A 25,079-nucleotide genomic window follows, 5' to 3' on the forward strand; every position below is an offset into this window, starting at 1 on the left:
ATCCCATAATAAGGGAATCGTCTCTACAAAATGGAAGCTGAAAGTAAAAATCTTAATCCTAAAAAATAGGCGATGTGGGCTCATTTAACAGCGTGAAAGTTCTCTGAAACACTCAAGTTTCTTCAAGTTTGTGTGATCAACTGTAAAATGATTCTTCGTGCAATACTGTTCACGTGAACAATGTTAAACGAAGAATCGTTTTACAAACCGGACTATGTCATAAATATAACAAAAGCGGATTTTGTTACGCATTTAACGCCTAAGGTACTCATAAAACGGTGATTACGCATTTGTCCACAATAGTTTTATCAGAGTCTTAAAATGAAAAGAGTTTGTATATAGGAACAACATCTGTGACCCAACACAGCAAATCCCAAGTATAATGTGCATGGAAATGAGAATGAGCTACTATTAGGCAAACAATCCAATATAAATGCATCTCACTAGGGTCCACTTCAACTCTACATTAAACCAGAGAAAAAGTATACTTATGCTAATACAATGTCAGTAAGTACATTAGAGATTAAGTATTAGCATAATGTCTTTGTAAACAAAGGCTACTCTTAAAACAAACGAAGCTACTCCACAGGATTAAATCAAATAGATTCTCTCAGTTCTGCAGCTAATCTAAACCAATGCATTTTCTTATTATGAAATCTACAAGTTTGGATTGTTTCCTGTTAGAAAAAAAAAACCAAAAACAAAATAGCACCATATTTCTAAAAATCCTAAATTTCATGGAACTGCAGAAACTTTAAGATTTCTCTCAAATAACGTTCACTAAAGAAATATTTCATTACTAATCAACAGTCACCTCACCAGGCTCTCTTACTGCACCCTGAAGTCAATTATCACTTTCTGCCAAATATTCAATTTTTTAAAAATTCTCAATTTCTAAACTAAACATTTTTAAAGCCATTTAAAGCAAATAATTGAACAATGTTGATCTAAGATCAAACTATAGCTAACAAGTGTACATTTGGTTCAAGGTCTTTAAGAGAATAAATTGTAGCACCACTTACAAGCAACAATTACTTTCCACCTTACCAAGTCACTGAATCTTGGGAAAAATATATATTCCTCCAATTTAAACATGATTTGAAATTATTCAGTTGTCATTTCTGCAGGTGGCAGGGCAGATTAAATCAAACTGGATTGTTTTGATCTGCAATATGAACATCTCTCTAGAATATGATCATCTCTGTAGGAAAATTTCAAGGAATTTAAAAAATCAAATCCCAAAGGATTTCTTCACTTTCACCTAGCGGCCTGTCATTCCCATCTTAAGATCAGGCTGGCTTTCTTTGGCCTCTCTGTGTAACTGGAAGCAATTCTGTCTTTGGATAATCTTGGCATTATGGTCTTACTGGTAACAAAAGAAACGGACTCCAGAGCGAAAACCAATGTTTACCCCAGGTGTTTTGGTGCTGCTAGCAGGTAAAGGTAAATGAGAAACAGAAGTCTTTCCTTTGCCAAGAAAAAATTCCGATTCTTTAAAGCAAACTGCTCACCAAGAGCTAACTGTCCACCAGCCCTGCCAAAGTGGGCTCCTAATATGCCTCGGACCTAATCAGATTGTCCCTGGAGAAGATTTCATCTATAGGAGGGGAAAAAAGGTCCCATGGTGGAAAAAGTGAATTCAGAATGTAATGTTAGCTCATTTCCTTTACTTTGGACAATTCTTAAGAGATCACCTATTTTGGTGGGGCTCTTACAACACTCAAGGGGCCGCCCGGGAAGGAAATGTCTCCACTGAGAAGGACACACTGACAGCTCCATTTGGGGAAAAGAAAACTCCGTAATGACCAAGTGGAAGTGGGGACTGGATCCTCCCTGCAAAGGACTCAGGATTTCTGTTCTAACTGGCCTGTTGTCGGTCCCAGGGTAGCATGTAAAAAATGGGCCTCACCTTGGAGGACTTCAGTGGACAGAAGGCATTTTTAAAATGTATAAAAAGGCTATACAAATAAGATAAAGATAAAAGTGCTCCCCATACTGTTTTTGGATAAATGCTACTTCCCCAAGCTTCAGTACAACTGTCCTCTTGAAAAATCAGACAGCAGATAAATGCTTTCATTAGCATTCTGACATTTCTCTTTGAGACAGAGAAGCAAGATTGTGTTTAAGTAAACTGGGTAATTCCTGATCATCAAAATGTTTTCTGATTGAGAGGAATTAGTAACACTGCAGCGCAACTCTCTATTTAAAAGAACAAAAGAGGGCAGCAGAGCCACCAGCAGCCGTGTTTCCTAGTTTTCCTAGGACTGGTTTGAGAAGGACGAACAAAGCAACTCTTTGGAAACCAGGGCTGCTTAGCTGTTATTGGCACCTACAGGGTTTCAATTCTGTCCATGACCTCTGAAGGTTTGAGGTACATTCTGGAGGGGCTCACTTCCTTATCACAAACGCACAGCCTCGCAATGTCAGACTCTTGTATGTGTGTGACGCACACACGTGCGCACACAGACACACACTCACTCTACATGATTTTGGGAAAAAGGTAGAAATGCCTAGCTACTGTGAGAGCTTTTCTTTGAAATCAAGGCCAAAGCAAATAACCATCTGCGTCAAGCGGAGGGTCACGCATCCAGAGATTCCCCAGTCGGTCCACTGTGTCCTTGTGTTACTCAGAGTTCATCAGCCGCGTTGTTCTTCTTTGGCAACCTGCACTCCTCTTCAGGGTTGCAGTTTTGAAGGATGTCCTTATAGTGGTCTTTCAGATCCTTGTACAGGGACGTGGTCTCTTGAGAGTGGACAAAAGGCAACACCTTTTCATTCAACAACACCTGCACTTGATATTCCTCCTCCGGGGTCTCGGCGTGCTCGCAGTGATAGAGCACAAATATCAGGTTGGAGGCGTAGGGCACGATACGCCCGCTACGGAACTTGCGCTGCGCTTGCTGGTTGAAGTTGTAAGCTGTCAGGGGCTCCTTGTCTTTGAAATAACCCATGAGGGAAAGCACGGGTAGAAGGGTTTCTGCATGTCCAAACTGGAGAATGGCCGGTGAAGTAATGGGTTGAGCGCTAGAAAACAAAAATGGAAAAATGAACACAGAGACCCGTTAGCTTGACAGTGAATGTTAGCCTCGTCGTTTCTGAATTCAACTCCCCCAATCCCAGGCCCTCCACACCTGCCCACCCTCTCTCCTCTCCGGCCCCTGATGGCCCCATCTTCTTTCCACTTCACTTTCTGCCTGAAGCAAACACCGGCCAGCTAGACGCCTATTATTTGAGTGTTAGTTTGCCTCGAGTTCTTCAGAGGATAGCCGTTCTATCCACTCAAAGCCATTTTTCTCACAATAATCATCGACATTCAGCTTTATTATATTATGGAATTTATTACGTGCTTACTCTGTGCTAACCACTATTCTAAGGGGTGGGGTAGACACAAGTTATTTAGGTTGGACAGAGTCCCTGTCCCCCATGGGGCTCACAATTTAATTCTTCACCTGGGAAGATGTTTTCTTTCTTTTTTTTTCCTCCCTCCCCCGAAATCCCTCTACAGATCATCCGGCTCTTCCCTTCTCCTTTTCTTGCCTTAATTATACTTCTTGGGTCCCCTCCCTTCCTATCTGTCTTCAACATGCCTCATCCCCTTCTGATTCTTCCCTTCGATTCCCTTCTAGCCCTTCATTTCCTTCCCCATGCAGCATCGTTACTATTGCTGTAACTAACATTTACTAATTGATTACAGTGGTGGGGTGGGGAACAGAAAAATCAAATCAAGCTTGGTCCCCGGCCCTGGAACTCAGGCTCTTAGTTGCGGGAAGGAAAGACAAGCAACAGGAAGATGTCCTGCTTGCATGATGAGAATGAAGTGAAATCCAGCAATAAAAACCAACAGCAGCAAAATACCCCTGGGAAAGGCAGTCTTTGCTAGCTCACCCCGTGAGGCAATTTAGGCCTTGGTTCCAAACCGCTACAACCTTCCCAATGCTCAAAAATTTGGGCAACAGGGGCGGCTCTCCTGGTACTGTGCCCTGGCCAGTTGCAGCCCCCGTTCCCAACCCCGGGCTCTGGTCCACTGAGATCCGTGCTTCTCCACATCTGACACTGCTCTGAATTCCTTTGTCCTTTCTGTTTCTCTCTCATTGTTAGTTCCTTTCATTGCCTTTCACTCCGTTTGCCCATCCTAATAATAATAATAATGACAGTATTTGTTAAAGCACTTACTATGTGGCAAGCACTGCTCACTGTCTTAATCCCCATTTTACAGGAGGTAACAGGCACAGAGAGTTTGAGTGACTTGCCCAAGGTCACACAGCAGACAAGTGGCGGATCTGGGATTAGAACCCAGGTCCTTCTGACACCCATGTCTGTGCTCTATCCACTAGGCCATGCTGCTACTTCTCCTGCACTCAATCTCCCATTTGATCTTTTCTTTGTTTACTGCCCTGGGTTCACTCCCTTGTTTAATCCATTCTTTTCTTCATTTACTGCCCCCCTTCTCCAAGCTCCTCATACTCTTTCCCTGGCCGTTCCTCCCCCACCCCGTAAAAAACCAACTAACAGAAAAACTATCTTTCTCCGATCCTACCATCAGGAATTATTCGAGTAGACCAGTGATGGTTTTGTTCTTGCGATGCCATCCAGATGGATGAGCCCCTGTGACTTCCTGCTAGTTTCCCCTTTTGAAACTGTTAGGAGAACAGGGCCTGTGAAATTGGAAGCTTGATGCATTTTTGAAGTTAGCTCCAGGTCCATGAAAAACTATGATCATTTAAGAAACTAACAGAACATAGATTTCAGAGGGGGGAAAAAAAGAAGCATTCCTACAAAAAGATAAATGCTACAGAAGTTGCTTATCCCTGGGAGCATTCTGAGGTAAGGGGTTTGGTTCCGTCTCTATATGTTGCCAACTTGTACTTCCCAAGTGCTTAGTACAGAGCTCTGCACATAGTAAGTGCTCAATAAATACGATTGATTGATTGATTGGTTTGCCAGGAACCCAAGAATTCTCCAAGTGTGGCCTGGGAGGACGGTTCAGTGCTCCTTGAGGAAGAGCAGTGCTTCCTAGGTGCCTTGTGCAGACTCAGGGTTGGTTCACGAAGGAGGCTGATAGCTATGGCGGCACTTAAATTACCGGGGAGCCATCTCACCATTCATTAATTCATATTTACTGAGCGCTTACTGTGTGCAGAGCACTGTACTAAGCGATTGGACAGGACAATTCAGCAACACATAGAGACAATCCCTACCCAAACAACGGGCTCACCAGCCACTAGTCACAGAGCATCCCCACTTCAAGTAGCATCAGAGACAAATCTAGCTTCTGTGCAGGCTGGCAGCAGTTCAGGTGAGAAGAGCGCCAAGACGGAGGCAGAGAGAAGAGGGACGAGAGGAGGGGGAGAAGGGGAGGGGGGAGATTTTGAGGCCTGGAGGGAGAAGGAATTTCAAGTAAGAGGGTAAGAAGGTGGAGTAAGTCATCTCTAGGGGATCTTTTGCTCTGCCAGAGTGAATAGTTGCCCCCAAGAGCCACTGGCCTCCCTAATACCTAATACAACGGCAAGGCTTGGCATTGGCATTTTATTTACTCTTCCAGAGGCAAGTGAACGCACCCACCGTGGCCCCACACTCACCATATGACCAGATCCTAGGCACCAAGGCTCATAAAATGGACCTGAAAGGGAAAAGGTAGTAGGAACCTTCCTGTTAACAAAATAAAAATGGGAGTGTAGTGGGAGGAGGAGAGCTTTGGGGTGGTGGAGTGGAAACACAAGGCCAAAAAAAAAAAAAAGCACCCAGGACAGGAAATATCCCATAAAGTTTTGCTGCCGGTGCAAACATTTAACGTCTTGTCACATATTTGTTTTGTTAAAGGAGGCTAATCCAGGTGTCAATTTTTCTGTGGAGACAACTGAAATGCCATCAAATAGGTGTTAAATGCTTTATCAGCAGGATATTTACCTTGGCCTAAAAGTGGATCTTTGTTCCTCTTCCCCCCCCACCTCATGGTAACAGTGAAATATTATGCTTGTTTTGCTTTTAACAACTTGCAAATGTCCTGAACACAAGCAGCTGTTTGCTATTAAAAATCTGACAGTTTGTTTCACCACCTCATCCACTGCACGTACAGGCCTGTGATCTGGAAGGTTTGCGGTGAATTCAACATGGACCGCTCTTTCACATACACACAGACACACACACACAGCCTTCCCAACTGTAGGCCTACCCAAGGTGGGGGGAACGGGGCAAAGACTAGAAGAGAGGCAAGACTGCTTGAAAGAGACCCTGTGATATTCCTCTTTTCTCCTCTCCCATTCTGTCCCCCTGCATCCCTGTCCTTGTGATTTTGGTCAGGGAGGAGAGCTCTAGCATGGGTTCTAATCCTGGCTTTGCCACTTATCTGCCATGAAACTTTAGGCAAAGTCGCTCGCTTCATTTCTCTGGGCCTCAGTTCCCTCAACTGTACAATGGAGATTAATACTGTGAGCCCTATGGGGGTCAGGGACGGTGTCCAACCTGAGTTCATATCTACTCAAGCACTTAGTACAGCGTCTGGCGCATAGAAAGCGCTTTACAAATATCGTTATAAAAAAAGCGAGAAGGGAAAGGCTGGGGAGATGGAGGGATTGAGGAATAAGTGGGAGGGGCAGGAGGCTGGGTGGGAACTATGCTATCATCAGTCGTATTTATTGAGCGCTTACTGTGTGCAGAGCACCGTACTAAGCGCTTGGGAAGTACAAGTTGGCAACATATAGAGACGGTCCCTACCCAACAGTGGGCTCACAGTCCCTACACCTATTCTTGAGACTCAACACATGGGAGGAAGAAGGGCCACAAAGGTAAAGAGGAAGTGGTGGGAAGGGAGGGGAAGCAGACACTGAGTGTAGCACTACGGCTTTTAAAAAAATACAGGAGAGATGCAGGCAATCAATCAATCAATCAATCGTATTGACTGCCTACTGTGTACAGAGCACAGTACTAAGAGCTTGGGAAGTACAAGTTGTCAACATATAGAGACAGTCCCTACCCAACAGTGGGCTCACAGTCTGAAAGGGGGAGACAGAGAACAAAACCAAACATGCTAACAAAATAAAAAAAATAGATTAGATATGTACAAGTAAAATAAATAAATAAATAGAGTAATAAATATGTACAAACATATATACATATATACAGGCAGAGAGAAGAGAGGGGTGGAGAGGGGTTAGTTCAGCATGTGGGAGGGGATGACAACAGTAAATGGATTTACCTGCAGTGACTGCAGTCAGATTTAAGTTGTGACAACAATACCTCCTTGTTTAGTAGCCTTGACTACTATGGGCAGGAGAAGCAGCATGGCTTAGTGGACTGAGCACAGGCCTAAAAGTCAGAAGGTCATGGATTCTAATTCTGGCTCCACCACCTGTCTGCTGTGTGACTTTAGGCAAGTCACTTCACTTCTCTGTGCCTCAGTTACCTCAACTGTAAAATGGGGACTGAGACGGTGAGCCTCACATGGGGCAGGGACTGTGTCCAACCCAATTTGCTTGTATCCACCCCAGTGCTTACTACAGTGCCCGGCACACAGTAAGTGCTTAAAACAAATACCATAATTATTATTATGTGTCTGCTTATTATTAATAATAATAATAATGATGGCATTTGTTAAGCACTTACTATGTGCTGAGCACTGTTCTAAGCGCTGGGGTAGATACAGGGTAATCAGGTTGTCCCACGTGGGGCTCACAGTCAATCCCCATTTTACAGATGAGGTAACTGGGGTACAGAGAAGTCAAGTGACTTGCCCAAAATCATTCATTCATTCAATCATATTTATTGAGCACTTACTGTGTGCAGAGCACTGTATTAAGAGCTTGGGAAGTACAAGTTGGCAACATATAGAGATGGTCCCTACCCAACAGCGGGCTCACAGTCTAGAAGGGGGAGTCAGGCAACAAAACAAAACATATTAACAAAATAAAATAAAAAGAATATGTACAAGTAAAATAAATAGAGTAATAAATATGTACAAACATATATACATATATACAGGTGCTGTGGGGAGGGGAAGGAGGTAAGGCAGGAGGATGGGGAGGGGGAGGAGAGGGAGAGGAAGGAGGGGGCTCAGTTTGGGAAGGCCTCCTGGAGGAGGTGAGCTCTCAGTAGGGCTTTGAAGGGAGGAAGAGAGCTAGCCTGGTGGCAGAGTCGGAATTAGAACTCACAACCTCTGACTCCCAAACCCGGGCTCTTTCCACTAAGCCACACTGCTTCTCTCCCAAGCACTTAGTTCAGTTATTTGGACACGGTAAGTGCTCAATAAATATGACTGACAATGAATATCTCTGCTCATGCCACCTGCTAAGGGGGAGGATCATGCTAGCAATATTTTTTAAAATCGATCATTTATTGAGCACTTACAGTGTGCTGAGCACTGTACTAAATGCTTGGGAGATTACAATATAACAATATAACAGACACATTCCCTGCCCGTAGTGAGCTTACAATCTAGAGGGAAGAGAAATGAGTTCCCCAAGGTCATACAGCAATGACTAGCAGAGATGGGATCAGAACTGAGGTCTTCTGGCTCCCAAGCCCATGTTACTACAATGTGATGTCCTATGTATCTTTACAATTACTTTACATGAGGACAACTGATGAACACGTCTGTCCACTGTGAAAATCAAAACGTGCTGGGGCTGTAAGTCAAGAAGCAAACAATCCAGGGAACACAATGACTTATCTGAAATGGGTACTGGGGAACTGCTTTAATGGGGAAACTTTCAATTTTAGTCAAGAACAATCCATAAAATTAATTTGTCCTTTACTCTGGGTCCATCTTTCACAACATTTCAGTGATTTACAGCTTTCTCCCTGCCATCCAGACGTATGAACAAAATCTCTTTCAGGCAGCAACCCTACCAAGGGACGCTCAGTACCGAACAAACTCACAAAAGTCATGTGGGCTGTAGAGACTATCTACTAAAGGAAGCCGGCAACAAAGAAACACACCTCAAATGACTTGTAGTCCTTGGAAGGTTTCTTCAATGATGATGATTTGCTCTTTTAAAAGTTGAGAGAAGCAACTCTAAATGAATCAATGTTATTTATTGAGTGCTTACTGTGTGCAAAGCACTGTACTAAACGCTTGGGAGAGAATACAACACATATAAATATTTTATAGTGTGAATGTGTGTATGTGTATAGAGCCATATATGCCAAGGGAGTAGATGAGCTGCCCAAGATAGTGGGTGGAAAGCCAGATGAGAAGAGGATCTAGAACAAAACCTTGGAAGACACTCACATTAAGGGGATGAGAGCAAGCAAATGAAATGGAAGAGCAGTCAGAGCGGAAGGAGGGGAATCAGAAGAGCAAAACTGAGGCTTGGTAGTGTTTTGAATAGGAGGGAGAAATACAGGAGGATTGGGATTTGGCTACAAGGAGGTAATTAGTGATCTTGGAGAGAGTCATCTCAGGAGACTGAAGGGGTCAAAAACCAGACTGATCCATTGACTAAGATACGGGAGTTGGAGCCGGAGAGAAGAGAAGAGAAGAGAAGAGGAAAGAAGAGAAGAGAAGAGAAGAGAAGAGAAGAGAAGAGAAGAGAAGAGAAGAGAAGAGAAGAGAAGAGAAGAGAAGAGGAGAGGAGAGGAGAAGAGAAGAGAAGAGAAGAGAAGAGAAGAGGATGGGAGGGGAGGAGGAGAGAAGAGAAGAGAGGAGAGGGGAGAAGAGAAGAGAGGAGAGAAGAGAGGAGAGAAGAGAGGAGAGGGGAGGGGAAGGGAGGGGAGGAGAGGAGAGAAGAGAGGAGAGAAGAGAGAAGAGAAGGGAAGAGAAGACAGAAGAGAACAGAGAAGAGAAGACAGAGGAGAGGAGAGAAGAGGAGAGAGGAGATAGGAGAGAGAAGAGAAGAGAGAGCAAAAATATGAACTTTTGAGAACCTGAGAAAATTGAAAAATAATATGATTTATGGCAACTGTCTCTTTAGAAAAGTAGGAGTTCTATTTTCCTAAACCCAAACCAAAGAAGTTCATTCTCAGATGAAACGGGAACTTCCCAAGTGCTTAGTACAGTGCTCTGCAAACAGTAAGCGCTCAATAATTACGACTGAATGAATGAAAAACTAATTATGGCTCAATTCGAAACTACATACACTTAAACCCCAGATTCAAGTTGCACAATTAAATGATCTTATGCAATGTGTTTGAGAAGAAAAAACCTCTACAATCCCACAAAGATTAAATCATGTTGATACCCTTTTAAAAACCTACCAGGGCTTCTATTAGAAGTGAAAATGTCACCTGATGCAAAATTTGGACACCTGACCCCTGGGATGTTAAAAACCCCATGTTAATTAACATCAGACTTTATGCCATATCCAATGACGCCCTCCGGCTGGGGAGGAAAAGGGACTCGCTCTGTTGGACGAGGACGGCAAAGGTTTCAGGGAGGGTGGTCTGTCAGAAATATCCCCTCTTCATTTCCCAGTCAGTGAACTTGGGAGTGTGCCAACTCCTTATCAGTCCGACAAAAATCAAAGAGATGATGACCGAAGATATCTTGCCTCACTCAGACCACAAAGAGCTCCTTGGATTGGAGTTCCCACCTCAAACTAGTGCTGTTTACTAAGCAAATGTACATTCTGGAACGTAGGTCATCAGAGGGGTGGCAAAAAGGTGGCAGAGGTGATGGTCTCACAGACTAGGTATTGGGTGGAGCTTCGGGGCAGGAGTGGCGGTTTTTAAAGTACACACAACTGGGTTGCCTAGAAAGGAGGGAAAAGTCGAAGAAGGACAAAGAAAAAGTCCTGCTTCACCACAACAAGATGTCCAACAGGCTCACATTTTCTTCAGGTTTAAAAAATTATTGTAAGGTAACATCAACCATGAATATGCAAACCAACAGTAAAGCTACGATTCTGTACTATGGGGAAAAATGGTGTTTGCAAAGAAGGGTAGCCTAATCAACCAGGTTTAGGAGGTGGGGTAGAAAGTCAGGGGCACCAGAGGCAGGGAATTTTGACAAAAAAACAAAATACCCCACCACAACGACTGCAAGCTTCCTCAGCTCTTTTACTGCAGTCTGCTCCATCCATCCCTGGTATTATTCGCTTACAGTCAAACTATCAGACCAGTTTGGCACTTGCTCACTTGGGCTTCTGCCCTTTGGTTGGCTACACCAGGAACCCACAGGACTCCTGATGCCCTTTTGGGAAAAGGGAGGAGAAATGCCGATGAAGAGACTGGTGGTAAATGGCGCTGCCAACAGTTCCTCAAAACGTAGTTTTATATTCCCATCCGGTAACCCAGGTCTCAACTAGTTGGTTTTAAAAATGAGAACGTTCATTTTGGTTTTGAATATGGGCACAATTAATATTTGCTCCAATAATAATGATGAGGATAATAATACCAGTAGCAATAATAATCGTGGTATTTGTTAAGCGCTTCCCATTCACCGGGGACTGGGCTAAACGCTGGGTTAGAAACAGTACAATGAGATTGGACACAGTCCCTGACGCTCATGGTGTTCATGGTCTAATGAGGAGAGGAGAGGAAGGGAGAGAAGAGGATCCTGCTGAACAGGGTATTTTCAGTTTCTCACAAGAAGCAGCATGACCTAGTCAAAAAGGCACAGGATCGGGAGTGAGGAGACTTGGGTTCTAATCCCAGCTGTGCCATCTATCTGCAGTGATACAGCAGGATCATCCACAATTATCAACAGGCACTCCACTTACAATTTTAAGCTACAGATTTTGAAATCATGAGTCTTTGATAGGATAAATCATAAATCACAGTGGCTTAAGACTTTTCATTTAAACTTTTCTGGTTCAGCAAGAGGAAAATCGCTCAGTGCCTGCCAAAAATGGGTAATTGATTTCACTGCTGTATAACACATAAGGCAACAAACCCTGCAAAGGAAAAATCTCCTTGCTTGTAGAAGAGTTTCTGAATGATTCATGGATTTTAAAAAGAGATGGTGCTTTAATAAAATTGACCTGTATTGGATGCTTTGCCCTTAAATATGCTAATTTGCACAAACTTTCATCTACCTAGACCAAACTTAATTCCATATTTCTATTTATAGGTTTACTGAGTTTTGCTGATGATAAATTGTAAAAAGCATGTTCCAATGATGCCTATGGCCAATTAGATTTTTCATTCTCCACTCTGATTACAGTGTTCACAATTGAAAGGCTGGGTTTCAGAATGCTTTTTTTTTTTTACTAGCTAAAATTTCACCAACAGATTCAACACAATTAACACCAGAGGGTGGCTAACAATGCATAGTGTGATTTTTTTAATGACCCCAGAAATTTTATACATGGGAAATATTCTTCGGAATCAGAAAAGCTGAAAGACCATGCTCTTTCGGAAACACAGATTGAAGGACCAATCCCTGAGCCTCCTGAGTAATTTTTCTAAAAGGAGGGAAAAGAGAAATCATTCCCATGAATTTCTGAGATACCACCTAACGTCAACGCTAATTCTAATCATATGCTGACAAGAGTCAGAATAGAAGTACTAAGGGCATTTACACTTGGTCGTAACCGTTTTACTGGAGGAAACTCAGCAACAGTAAGAGCATCTCTGGGCTTCCTATAAAAGGGCACTACTCATCAACCTTATAGAACGAGGAAAATGTTAAGTTTCCCCTAAACAGAACCATTGCACTGTGGGCAAAAGGGAAGAAGCTGGAAAGCTACAATGGTTGAAGGCTGACTATGATGCCAAGTGCCATGGGAACTTGGAGAATACCAAAATCAAAATTGCTATGAAAAGTTGATTTTTCAAAATTCAAACCTTGCTCCTTATCTGGGAAAAGTGTCAGGTCCAGCTGCAGGGATGTAGCACTCATTAACTTCACCTACTAGAGAAGCAACGTGGCTCAGTGGAAAAAGCATGGGCTTCAGTCAGAGGTCATGGGTTCAAATCCCGACTCCACCGCTTGTCAGCTGTGTGACTTTGGGCAAGTCACTTCTCTGTGCCTCAGTTCCCTCATCGTTAAAGTGGGGATGAGGACTGTGAGCCCCACGTGGGACAACCTGATCACTCTGTAGCCTCCCCAGCACTTAGAACAGTGCTTTGCACAGAGTAAGCATTTAATAAATGCCATTATTATTATTATTACTAAACTTCCAAGAAGAATGGCAAGTTGGCTTTATTTTTGTACTTATGATTCAGTGTTTGTGAAAGCTCACTGACAACCAACACGGCACTGAGATTTGTGGTCCTCCATTGTATTTTCCCCAGATCCCCCTCCTCTCCATCCAGATGGCCATCACCCTGATACAGACCTGCGACATACAATGGCTTCGTTACTCTATCAGCCTACTCTCCCCGCTTCTCCTCTCTTCTATCTCCAGTCTACACTTCACTCTGCTTGTCCAGATCATTCCAAACACGTCTCTCCTGTCCTCAAAAACCTCCAGAAGTTAGTCATTCTCCTACAGATCAAAGAGGAACTTCTAACCACCAGCTTGAAGACATCACTCTCTCCTCCCTTACCTATCCTCCCCCACCAGCCCAGCTCAAGCTCTCCATTTCTCCCCAGCCCAGCTTCTCACTCTGTCTCGTTCCCAATCTCCTCACCTCTGACTATTGTTCACACCCTCCTTCCTACAGGGAACTCTTTCCCCCTTCAAACTGACCAGTGCTCAGCTCTGCCCATCTGAATCCCACCTCCTCCAGGGAATGGTACTCAATTAATTTTTCTTCTCTTCAGTTTACATCCTCCCAACTACAGCCTCTGCATTTTTTAACCACCTCTGCCCTTCTGAACTCACAACTACCTGTCGCCCTTTGGTACATACCGATGTATATACTCTGCGATTTAAACATTTCTTTCTTCTTTCTGTTATTATGTATCTGCCTCCCCAGTTGTATTTTAAGCTCCTTGTGGGCAGATTGTGATTCCTACATCAGGAATCATGCTGGAGAAGCAGCCTAGCCTAGTTAAAAGAGCACGGGCCAGAGAGTCAGAGGACCTGGGTTCCAATCCCCGTTTTGACTTGTATCTGCTGTGTGACCATGGGCAACTTACTTAACTTCTCTGGGCCTCAGTTACCTTAATCTGTAAAACTGGGATTCAGTCCTATTCCCTTTTATTTAGACTGTGAGCCCCACGTATGACAGGGACTATGTCCAACCTGATTAACCCATATATCTACCCTAACATGAAGTACGGTGCTTGGCACACAGTAACTGCTTAATGAATACCACAATAATTATTATTACATGCATTGTTCTCTCCCAAAGCATTTAATACAATGCTCTGCAAATAGTAAGTCCTCAGTAAATACTGATTGATTGAAAGAGAAATTCACGATTAAAATTAGAATAACTATTACTTTTTGTCTTCAGATTGTTTAAATTGGTGATAATTTATATAAAGCATCTGACCTATCTTCAAGAGGCCTTCCCCAGGCCCTCATTTCCCCTAATCCCTTTCCCTTCTGTGTTGCCTATGCAGTTGGATTTGTAGCCTTCCAGCGTTTGGTACACTCACCTCACTCTCAGTCCCATGGCACTCGTGTACATATCCACAACGTCTTTAAATGTCCATCTCCCGCTCTAGACTGTAAGGTCCTTGCGGGCAGGGAACATGTCTAACCAACTCTGTAATACTGTACTTTCCCAAATGCTTAGTACAGTACTCTGCACACAAGAAGCAGTCAATAAATATCATGATCTTTACATTTGTTTCAATCGCCATGTGGCCCAGGTTAAGCACTTCAATACCATTATTGCTAATTATTAAGGAGTAGAAGATAAGAAACTCTGGAAGATCTGGTGGTGTGGGTGGACTTTCATGGACTCTTCCCACCAATCTAGGACCTTTGCCCTCTCCTATCCACGTTACCTGCTGTCTTCCTGTGTCGCAGGGAGCAGGGAAGTAAATGGCAAATTGTCTTGTGGGAGGATCGGTCATCCAAGTCGCTTGTCTTTGTACCCTTACCACCCATGAGAGAGGGAGGCAGGCATAGGAGACAGTGGTGGAGTGGGCTTGAGTCAGTGGCATGGATCTCTGGTAATAATAATGAATAATTATGGTATTTGTTAAGCTCCTACTAAATGCAAGGCACTGCACTAAGTGCTGGGGTGGATACAAGCAATTTGGGCCGGACACTTTGTCTGTCCCACTTGGGGCTCACAGTCTCAATCCTCATTTTATAGATGAAGTACCTGAGGGACAGAGAAGTGAAGTGATTGCCCAAGGTCCCACAGTAGATAAGTTGCAGAGCTGCGATTACAACCCCGGTGCCTCTGATTCTCAGGCCCATGCTCTATCCACTAGGCAACACTGCTTCTCTCTCATAACAGCTTCCAGCTTTTCTCCCGGTTCACAGGAACACATGAAGCTCAAGCCCCTATCATGGAGAGGAGCAGGGAAGACTTCTGCTTCTCCAGGTGTGGGAGTGGTACTGAGATCGGCAGCAGGCTTGCACGGACCCAAATACCCAGTAAACTGGGAGGGCCCTTGAATGGGGCCAGGAGAACTAGGACAGGAAGGGAGGATGTTCTTGTCTACAGTTCCTTGTTTATTTTTCTCATTCATTGCAGTTCAGAGTTCAAGATTTCTAAAATGTTTATTTTTCAAGGTGGTTGAAAAATGAACCACTGACACATCTGATCAGATTTTGTAGTCATACACAAAAAGTGAACTTCTCAAAAACCTTTTTTTCTAATTACAAATAAATGAAAGTGTGGACAATTCAGACCGTCCACTAAAATGGGCAAAGAGGGCATCAAATTCAGAGTTAGTGCACACTACAAGTTTGCCTATAGCTAACCCTAGCACATTACCGTACTTACTGGCAATACTGCCTCACCTGCATGATTTCCCTACCCTGATATTTGGGGAGGGAATGAAAGGTTATTTTTTCTACCACACAATTGTAAACAGTACTGGGGTAAATAGACGAAAAGAATCAAAACCCATTAAAGCAGCAGAGACCAGCTTCGGCGGGGGGGAGGTGGAGATTTTCCTTTGAAAAAAGACTAGCTGGGGGAGGAAGTGGGGCTTGATTCATTGAGTGCCCTTGTGTGCAGCACAAAATAAAGCAGATACGATCCCATCCCTGTTTTAATAACTGAAGTAATATGCCAAAAAAAAAAGCCGTCCAATTATATGGGTAAATGCAATACCTGACCTGAGCTGTAATAGATGTAGAGTGCAATCTATTCTATTTAATTCTTCGGTTGTAATGCTGCCATCTTCTGCTACATGGCAAAATTACATAAACTACTTTAAAAGCGGAACATCGGTGACTTTAAAATATTTCCAGTAAGGAGTCACACTATCACACACAAATGGGTACGAACGTAAACATACGTATGCAGCGCAGGTTTAGATAGGGTTCGAGCAGCTTGGCCCCCTTCTACTTTCCCTCACTGACCTCCTTTTTCAGCCTTGCCCGCACACTTTGGTCCTCTGGCGGCAGCCGGCTCACTGTATCTCAATTTCATTCAATTGTATTTATTGAGCGCCTACTGTGTGCAGAGCACCGTATTAAACACTTGGAAAGTACAATTCGACAACAGATAGAGACAATCCCTACCCAACAACGGGCGCACAGTCTAGAAGGGGGAGACAGACAACAAAACAAGAAGACAGGCATCGATTTCATCCATCTCACCGCCAACCCCCTCCCCATGTCCTCCGGACCTTTGGGGCATTTGGTATTCCCACGAGCCTCAGTTCCACAGCACTTACGTACAGATCCATAATTTATTTATATTAATACCTGCCTTCGCCTCTAGACTGTAAGCTCGTTGTGGACGGGGAATGTGTCTACCAACTCTGTTGTACTGCGCTCTCCCAGGCACTTAGTACAGTGCTCTGCACACGGTAAGTGCTCAAATACCACTGGTTTTCCCTGAAAGTCAGTTTAATGGTATGTGTATCAATACAGACTTATACATTGTATCATCTCACCTTCAAAGCCTTATCAAAACCACCGCTTCCAAGAGGCCTTTACCGACTAAGCCTACATTTCCTCTATTCCCTCTCTCTCTGAATCTTTCTTGCACTTGGATTTAGGACCTTGGGTAGCAGCTTGGCCGAATGGATAGAACATAGGCCCGGGAGTCAGAAGGTCCTGGATTCTAATCCTAGCTCGGCCACTTATCTGCCGTGTGACCTTGGGTGAGTCATTTCATTTCTCTGTGCCTCAGTTACCTCATCTGTAAAATGGGGATTAAGTGGGACAGGGAGACGTGGGACAGAGACTGTGTCCAACCTGATTAGCTTGCATCTACCCCAGCAATTAGAACAGTGCTTGACGCATAGTAGGCGCTTAACAAATACCATCATTCATTCATTCATTCACCCCAACCTCTGTTCAAGGCACTTCTATACATATTTGTAATTTATTTTAATGCCTGTCTCCCCCTCCAAACTGTAACCTCTTTGTGGCAGAGAACACATCAATCTTGGTACACTGTACTCTCCCAAGTGCTTAGGACAGTGCGCTGCACACAGTAGGCATTAAATATGATAGATGGACTGATTGAGCCACCATAAATATTTCTGATAGCCTGAATTCCTTGGGCAAGTATTTACCTGAAAAAAATGAATCAATTAAATCAATGGGTACTGAAGCCCCCGGGGATGAGTGTAGGTGCAGAAAAGGAATGTGAGAAAGGGATCAAAATGGTTCATAAAGTTGGAGGAGAAGCCTGGGGTTGGTTGATGACCATGATTAGCAACTGGAGTGGGTGACAGAGGAGGATCATGTGGGCTTCAAAGGAAGGGGCAGAGGGATGGGACAGGTGGAAAGGTGTGAAAGTGGCTTTGGGAAGCAAGGAAGAGGCAAACTCCTCCCTCTTTCCTTGTGAGACTTCTGAGTGGAGGAAGATGAAGCCCCTTCAGAAGAGAGAGGCAGGAGAGAGCCAGGTTTCGGTGACAGTGAAGGAGGAACGGTGTGACTGAGTGGGGAACAGGGTCAGGATGAAGGGAAGATTTCCTAGGGATGCTTTGCTGGGACTGTGGGGTGGGGACGGAGCGAGGGGTGGGATGACAGTGGGCTGATACGGGCCAGCATGGGAGGAGGGTGATGAAGAGCGGTGCTGGGAAGGAAGGACAGGGATGGGGCAATTAGACGAAGGGAATTGAGGGGACGTGGATAGGTCAGCGTGACAGCATGATGGAAGAAAGAATTTCTGGAGATTAATGCAGATGAGAAGCAGTGTGGCTCAGTGGAAAGAGCCCAGGCTTTGGAGTCAAAGGTCATGGGTTCAAATCCCAGCTCCGCCAACTGTCAGCTATGTGACCTTGGGCAAGTCACTTCACTTCTCTGGGCCTCAGTTACCTCATCTGTAAAATGGGGATTAAGACTGTGAGCCCCCCCGTGGGACAACCTGCTCACCTTGCAACCTCCCCAGCGCTTAGAACAGTGCTTTGCACATAGTAAGCGCTTAATAAATGCCATTATTATTATTAGATTCTTCAGGTGGGAAAATCTCTACAGATATGACAGCTTTGGGTGTGACAACTCGGAGGCTTCATATTTTGCTGAGTGCTGCTTGTGGGTTGTCCTTACTATCCTCTAGACTGTAAGCCCACTGTGGACAGGGAATGTGTCTGTTTATTGTTATACTGTACTCTTCCAAGCGCTTAGTACAGTGCTTTGCAAACCCCCTTTTACTTTGGGGCCACCGTCAGAAACAAAGTACTGGGCTGGACGGACCACTGATTCAACTCGGTAAGCTTTATTCACGTGGCCCTATGTCTTTACTCAGAAGGAGAAAATTCTTCCGCAATATTTTCCCCCATTTTTAACTCCATGAGATAAAACCAATCCAAGGGTAATTTCCTCCAGGAAGTCATCTTAAGGTCCCTAAAAATTTCTAATGCCATTTCATTTGACCCTGCATTACACTAGTGTCTACCAACAATATTATAATCTCCCATGTACTGCTCCGTACACATTTAGCACTCCATAAATACCACTGACTGATTGACCAATTTGATACTTCCCTTGGGCTGCTGCCCTAAATCTCCGAGTAGCCACAACTGAGGTTGGGAAGGTAGGTCTGGGAGGAGTGAATCCAGCAAATTGGGGCTAGAATGTGGATTTGGGGAGAAACAGGGAAACCCAACATCACATAAGCCTGTGCTGGGGTAAAGAGGGTAGGATTCTCAGGGGGCCGGGGAAGGGTGGAGGGAAAAGCAGCATGATTCGTACCTCTCCCACAATGGCACTTCCAGGCTACTTTTGTTGATGTCGGAGCACTGGGGACAAAAGCTCCCCAAGAGGCCTCCCATTGGAATGGGCCCAACAAGCTATGGTTTCCATCCATATCTCGTTTTTAAAATGCAGAAAAGCAGTGGTTGTCTGTAGTGACTGAAAAAATTCTCCTTACCTGAAAAATTTGCATTATCCCAGCACTTCCCCTCTCGGGGCTGCACCTGAGGAGTTTCCAGTTCTCTCCCAGTCTCGATCCCGGGAGGGAGAGTCAAGCAGAGGCCTATCCATTCCATTCCCAACTTGGGCAGTGGCCAGCGAGTGGAAGGCAATCGCTACAAGCCAAAGCTCACCTACGTTGGGCAGCAGCAGCATAGGAGAGAGTCGAGGGCAAAGACACAAGTTTACCGCACGGAAGGAGGAAATGGTAAACCGCTTCTGTATTTTTACCAAAAAAACTCTATGGAGATGCTACCAGAAGGATTGCAGACAGGGTGGGGCACTCTGGGAGAGAGGTGCCCATGGTGCCATTACGGGCCGGAGACGACTCGATGGCTTAAGACAAGATATCCCAGCACTCAGTAAGGTGCCTGCTGCACAGTAAGCGCTTAACAAATACCATTAAAAAAAAAAAATTGATTTTCTGAAATCACTTCTTGAAGGTTAACAATGGAAACTATTCATTACAATAAAATTGCTGCCCAAATCTTGAGTAAGCACATTCATTCTTTCCATGCCTTGGCTAACTACACCAAAGTCCTGCCAAAAGAGAGGAGAGCCAAAAGTCGAGGTTTTCTCCTTCGAGGATTACCAGAAAGGAAATTTGCCAAAATCTGAACTGAAATCCACTAGAATTCCATGAATCATCAGTGCCCAAAAAGAGCTTGTTAGAATCTCCTCCGCAACTACATGCTAATTTTTCAGGTAAGGAGAATTTCTTCAACCACTGCTTTTCTGCATTTTAAAAACAAGATATAGATGGAAACCACAGCTTGCAAGATTATGTAGGACCTACCTGATCATGTCTCCTTTTTCACTTTGAGTGATCGTTTTTGTTTTTTATAGGGTATTTGTTGAGTGCTTACTATGTGTTCAAAGTGCTGGGGTAGATAACAGTTAATCAGACCAGATACAGGCCTGTTCTACATGGGGCTCATAGTCAAGTAGGACAGTCAGCTGTGTGACTTTGGGCAAGTCACTTCACTTCTCTGTGCCTCAGTTACCTCATCTGTAAAATGGGGATTAATACTGTGAGCCCCACGAGGGACAACCTGATCACCTTATAACCTCCCCAGCGCTTAGAACAGTACTTTGCACATAGTAAGCGCTGAATAAATACCATTATTATTATTATTATTGACTCTCTATTTTAGGGTTGAGGAAACTGAGGCCCAGAGAAGTGAAGCAACTTGTCCATGGTCACACAGCAGACACAACACAGCAGACAAGGAGCTGGGATTAGAACCCATGTCCTCTAACTCCCAGGCCGGTGCTTTATCCATTAGGTCACACTGCTTGTCAGTTGCCACTTGGGCTACGATTACAACAGGAATAGTAATAATTGTGGTATTTGTTAAGTGCTTACTATGTGCCACACACTGTACTAAGTGCTGGGGTGGGTACAAGCAAATTGGAATTATCAACATCCACCATATGACTCATTGAAGCAGCGTGGCTCAGTGGAAAGAGCCCAGGCTTGGGAGTCAGAGGTCATGGGTTCTAATCCAGCTCCGCCACTTGTCGGCTGTGTGACTTTGGGCATGTTGCTTCACTTCTCTGGGCCTCAGTTACTGCATCTGGAAAACGGGGATGAAGACTGTGAGCCCCATGGGGAACAACCTGATCACCCTGTATCCACTCCAGTGCTTAGAACGGTGCTTGGCACGTAGTAAGCGCTTTGTAAATGCCACCATTATTATCATTCATTCATTCATTAAGGGAAACAGCAAGGCACAGTGGAAAGAGCCCGGTCTTGGGAGTCAGAGGTCATGGGTTCTGATCCTGGCTCTGCCGCTTGCCAGCTGTGTGACTTTGGGCAAGTCACTTTACGTCTCTGGGCCTCAGTTACCTCATCTGGAAAATGGGGATTGACTGTGAGCCCCCCGTGGGACAACCTGATCACCTTGTAACTTCCCCAGAGCTTAGAACAGTGTTTTGCACATAGTAAGCGCTTAATAAACGCCATCATTATTATTATTATTGAGGCAGACCATCACACCAGTTCATCGATTCTATCCACAAAGAACTTTGCCTTCATATTCAAGGATTCTATATAGAAAAACCTCACTTGACGCCCTTTTCACTTCTCAACTACTGCATCAGGTTACTGCTCTGAGTTTCTCTGGGCCTTCGCCTTGCCTCCAACTGAGCCTCCCCCACTCAATTCTGATTTTTGGATGCCGGGCTGATTCCATGACATCAGGGCTGATGCTGCCTCCCCACACTTGCTCGGAAACCCAGCACTGCCAGAAAACTGCTGTTTGGGTCCTTCAAACTGCAGCAAACACTGTGCAACACTAGTAAACCAATCGAGTTCTCAGACCTTGCTATCAGTAATTCTCTCTTGTCCTTTAAGCTCCGGGCTTAAAAACTGTTCCAGAAGTCAGCCCCGGGTCTCTCAGCTGGAAAGAGGACTGGGCGTGACACCAACACTGAGCTTTAGATTGGCTTTGGGCTTAATGATCCATGGCAGCCTTTTATTGACTTCCTGCCCCCTGACAAAGAGGTTGGCTTTCGGGTACTCCCTGGACTTTATGGGAACTGTTCTGCTCTCTTTAAGCAATAGTATTGTTGGGTGGTTATTTAAATAGGCGCCTCAATAGTGACTCTTTTCAATCGCTCGGAGACCAGGTGCCTCAATTTAACACGCTGCCAATTTACAGGCAATCAAACACCATGTAGCCGTGGGTCAGTTGGCCAACAAAGACCATGCTAAAAAAACCTCAATCTCTGGTTTCAACTGCTCCATCAGCTTGATTCTCTCCTTCTGCTCTACTCTCTTTTTTAGGGTACTGGTTAAGCAATTATCATGTGTCAGGCACTGTACTGAGCACTGGGGTGGATGCAACCTAATTGGGTTGGACCCTGTCCCACACGGGGCTCACAACCTTATTCCCCATTTTACAGATGAGCCGAGGCACGGTGAAGTGACTTGCCCAAGGTCACACAGCAGAAACGTGGCAGAGGTGGGATTAGAACCCAGGTCCTTCTGATGCCTAGTGTTCTCTACACTAGGCTCCACTGCTTCCCTAGTTTATTATACTCATTCTCCCACACAAACTTTCTAATTGGACCTTGCTTGTATCTCTTATGACTCCTTCCCAGGCTCACCCCTTTCCCCGGTACATGAAACTCCCTCTCGCATCCAACTCTGACCGGCCAAGTTCCTCGGCTCCTTCGAAGCCCTCCAGAGCCATGTCCTCCAAGGGTCAAGCCCTATTAACCTCCGATGTTTCTGGTCGTGCCAACCAATGACCACTTTAACACTCAGGTGTTTATCTGGTATGTTTTATCCTGTGTTTTACACCTGTGTCTATTCCCTTACTCTCGCGTTTATTGGATATCTTGCAATCTTCATCATTACAGAGTACGATCCTTCTGCAGTCGGTTCCCGAGAGTCCGCGAGGGTGCTCAGGACCCAATACAGTTAATAAATGATGGTGCTGACAAAAACCCAGGAGAGTTGCAGGAGCTCCCAGATCCTTCCCTTAAAGCGCAGTCCAGGACTCATTCGCTTCCAGAGCTTCAACTACGATCTCTACATAAATGATTCCTCAATCTACCTCTCCGGGCCCATCTTCTCTCCTCCTCTGAAGTCTTGTGTCCTGCTACTCAGCCGACACCTCAAATTGAACAGGTCCAAAAGAGCAGACCTCATCTTTCCCCAGAAACCCTGTCCTCCCACTGACTTTCTCACCACTTTAGACAGCACGACCATTCTCCCTGTCTCACAAGCTCATAACCTTGGTGCTATCCTCAACCTAACTCAGTCAACCCAGTCAGTCTGTCCCCAAATCCCGCTATTTCTATCTTCCCCAAATCTCTAGAATTTGCCTCTTCCTTGCCAAACTGCTATCACGCTGATCCAAACACTGATATCCTGCCTCAACTGCTGCATCAGCCTCCTGACTGACCTCCCTGCCTCCTGTCTCTCCCCATTCTAAGTCATACTTCTCTCCAGTTCCCAGATCATTTTTTTATATAAAAAAATACATATTTCTGCTCACTTCTCCCCACTTCTCCAAAACCTCCAGTGTTTGCCAGGCCAACTCTGCACAGGCTTTAAAGCATTCAATCAGATCTCCCCTTCCAACCCAGCCTCACTAATTTCCTACTGTAACCTAGCCTGCTCGCTTCGCTCCTCTAACGCCAATCTTCTCGCTGTACCATCACCTCACCTGTCTTGACAACAAACCCTTACCCACGTCCTCCTTCTGGCCTGGGACTACCTCCTGCTTTGTAATGCTCAGACTACCTCTCACCTCACCTTCAAAGCCCTAATAAAAGCATATCTCCTCCAAGAGGCCTTCCCTGAATAATCTCTAGAGCAATTGTATTTACTGAGTGTTTACTGTGTGCAGAGTGCTATACTACATGCTTGGGAGCGTATAACAGATTGGCAGATACACTCCTCGACCACAAGGAGCTTACAGTCTCCAAGGGGAGACAGACATTAATACAATTGAATTAAATTACGGATATGTACATAAGTGCTATGAGGCCGAAGGAGGGGTGAAGTAAGGGTTCAAAGGTGATGCAGGTTTCCTAACTTGGCCCCGCTTAACCTATTGATCCATTTCTTTATCGGTTTGATAGTATCAAAATCAATGCAAGGGTGAGGCAGAAGGGGCTGGGAGAAAAGGAAATGGGGACTTAGTCAAGGAAGGCCTCTTGGAAGAGACACATTTTTAATAAGGCTTTGAGAGTGGGGAGAGTGAACGTCCATCAAACGTCCCTCATTTCCCCCTCCTATCTGCCCTCCCTTCTGTGTTGCCTATGCACTTGTGTCTGTACCTCTTAAGCACTCTGATACATACCCTACCCCCAGCCCCATAGCACTTTCGGACATATCATTATATTCTGCCATTTCCCCTACCTGTAATTTGTTTTATACTAGACTGTGACCTCTTGAGGGCAGGGACTCATACCTACCCAAATTATTGTATGGCACTCAAGACAACGCCCAGGCCCCCAGTAGGCGCTTGGCAAATATCATGGATTGACTGATTGTTTCTAAGACAGGCCCGAGGGACCACAGAGCCCTCAGGGTATAATGGAGGCCTCTCAGTTTTTAGGATCTCCCCTCCCAACTGTAATTCTTAGGGAATCCAAGTTCTGTTCCGTGACTCCAGGGATTCTCCAGATCTCTGAGCCTGACTGGCAGCTGAGGGGGCAGTGAATCTTGGGCTATGCTCACACCCTCCGCGATATAAACCCCCAAACCGATGCATTTCTCTAGTTCAGCGCCTGGAATGGTCCCAAAGGCTCCAGAACGACCCAAGGGTCAAGGTTCCAAGGTGAGTGGCATGATGAGATGCAAGAGGAAGATACAGCTCCAGAGGCACTTTGCTGCGGTCAGTGTCACCAGAAAACGGAGTGTAGGAATTAGCAGACCTCCTGAATACGCCTTCCATCAGGCTCCCCTGACTTCACCCACACATTTATATTTCAGATTGGCACTCCACGCAGGCCAGAATGAAGAGCAGAAGAGGAGAGCAGGGTGAGGGGAAGCCCTCACTCCCCATCCGTTCAACAACCTGGCCCTCGGAAAGAGAGCTGGCCGAGGAATTTCTGCAAACACCCAGTTCCCTTGGCACAACGGGGCTAGGGCAAGGGCTGATCTTCACCACTCCCACAAGGGAAGAGCACGAGGAGAAAGGGCGGAAAATGCCACAGCTGTCAAGGCCTGTCCAACACCGGAAACAATGGAAAATTCAAGACAGCCGTCGCTTGTTTGAATCTCTCCCCCGAGCC

General features: G+C 45.0%; 1 protein-coding gene across 1 annotated transcript in view; it reads right to left on the minus strand.

Annotated features, from left to right (window-relative positions):
- Nucleotides 1–289: 289 nt before the first annotated feature.
- MINPP1 (multiple inositol-polyphosphate phosphatase 1) overlaps nucleotides 290–25,079 on the minus strand; it is a 52,703-nt gene continuing 27,913 nt past the window's right edge. The window contains exon 5 of the mRNA XM_038743371.1: nucleotides 290–3,024. Coding sequence (XP_038599299.1) covers nucleotides 2,628–3,024 — 397 coding nt within the window. The 3' untranslated portion in view covers nucleotides 290–2,627. The remainder of the gene's footprint in view (nucleotides 3,025–25,079) is intronic.

The sequence above is a fragment of the Tachyglossus aculeatus genome, chromosome 3 (assembly GCF_015852505.1).
Source record: "Tachyglossus aculeatus isolate mTacAcu1 chromosome 3, mTacAcu1.pri, whole genome shotgun sequence".
Taxonomy (NCBI): Eukaryota; Metazoa; Chordata; class Mammalia; order Monotremata; family Tachyglossidae; genus Tachyglossus; species Tachyglossus aculeatus.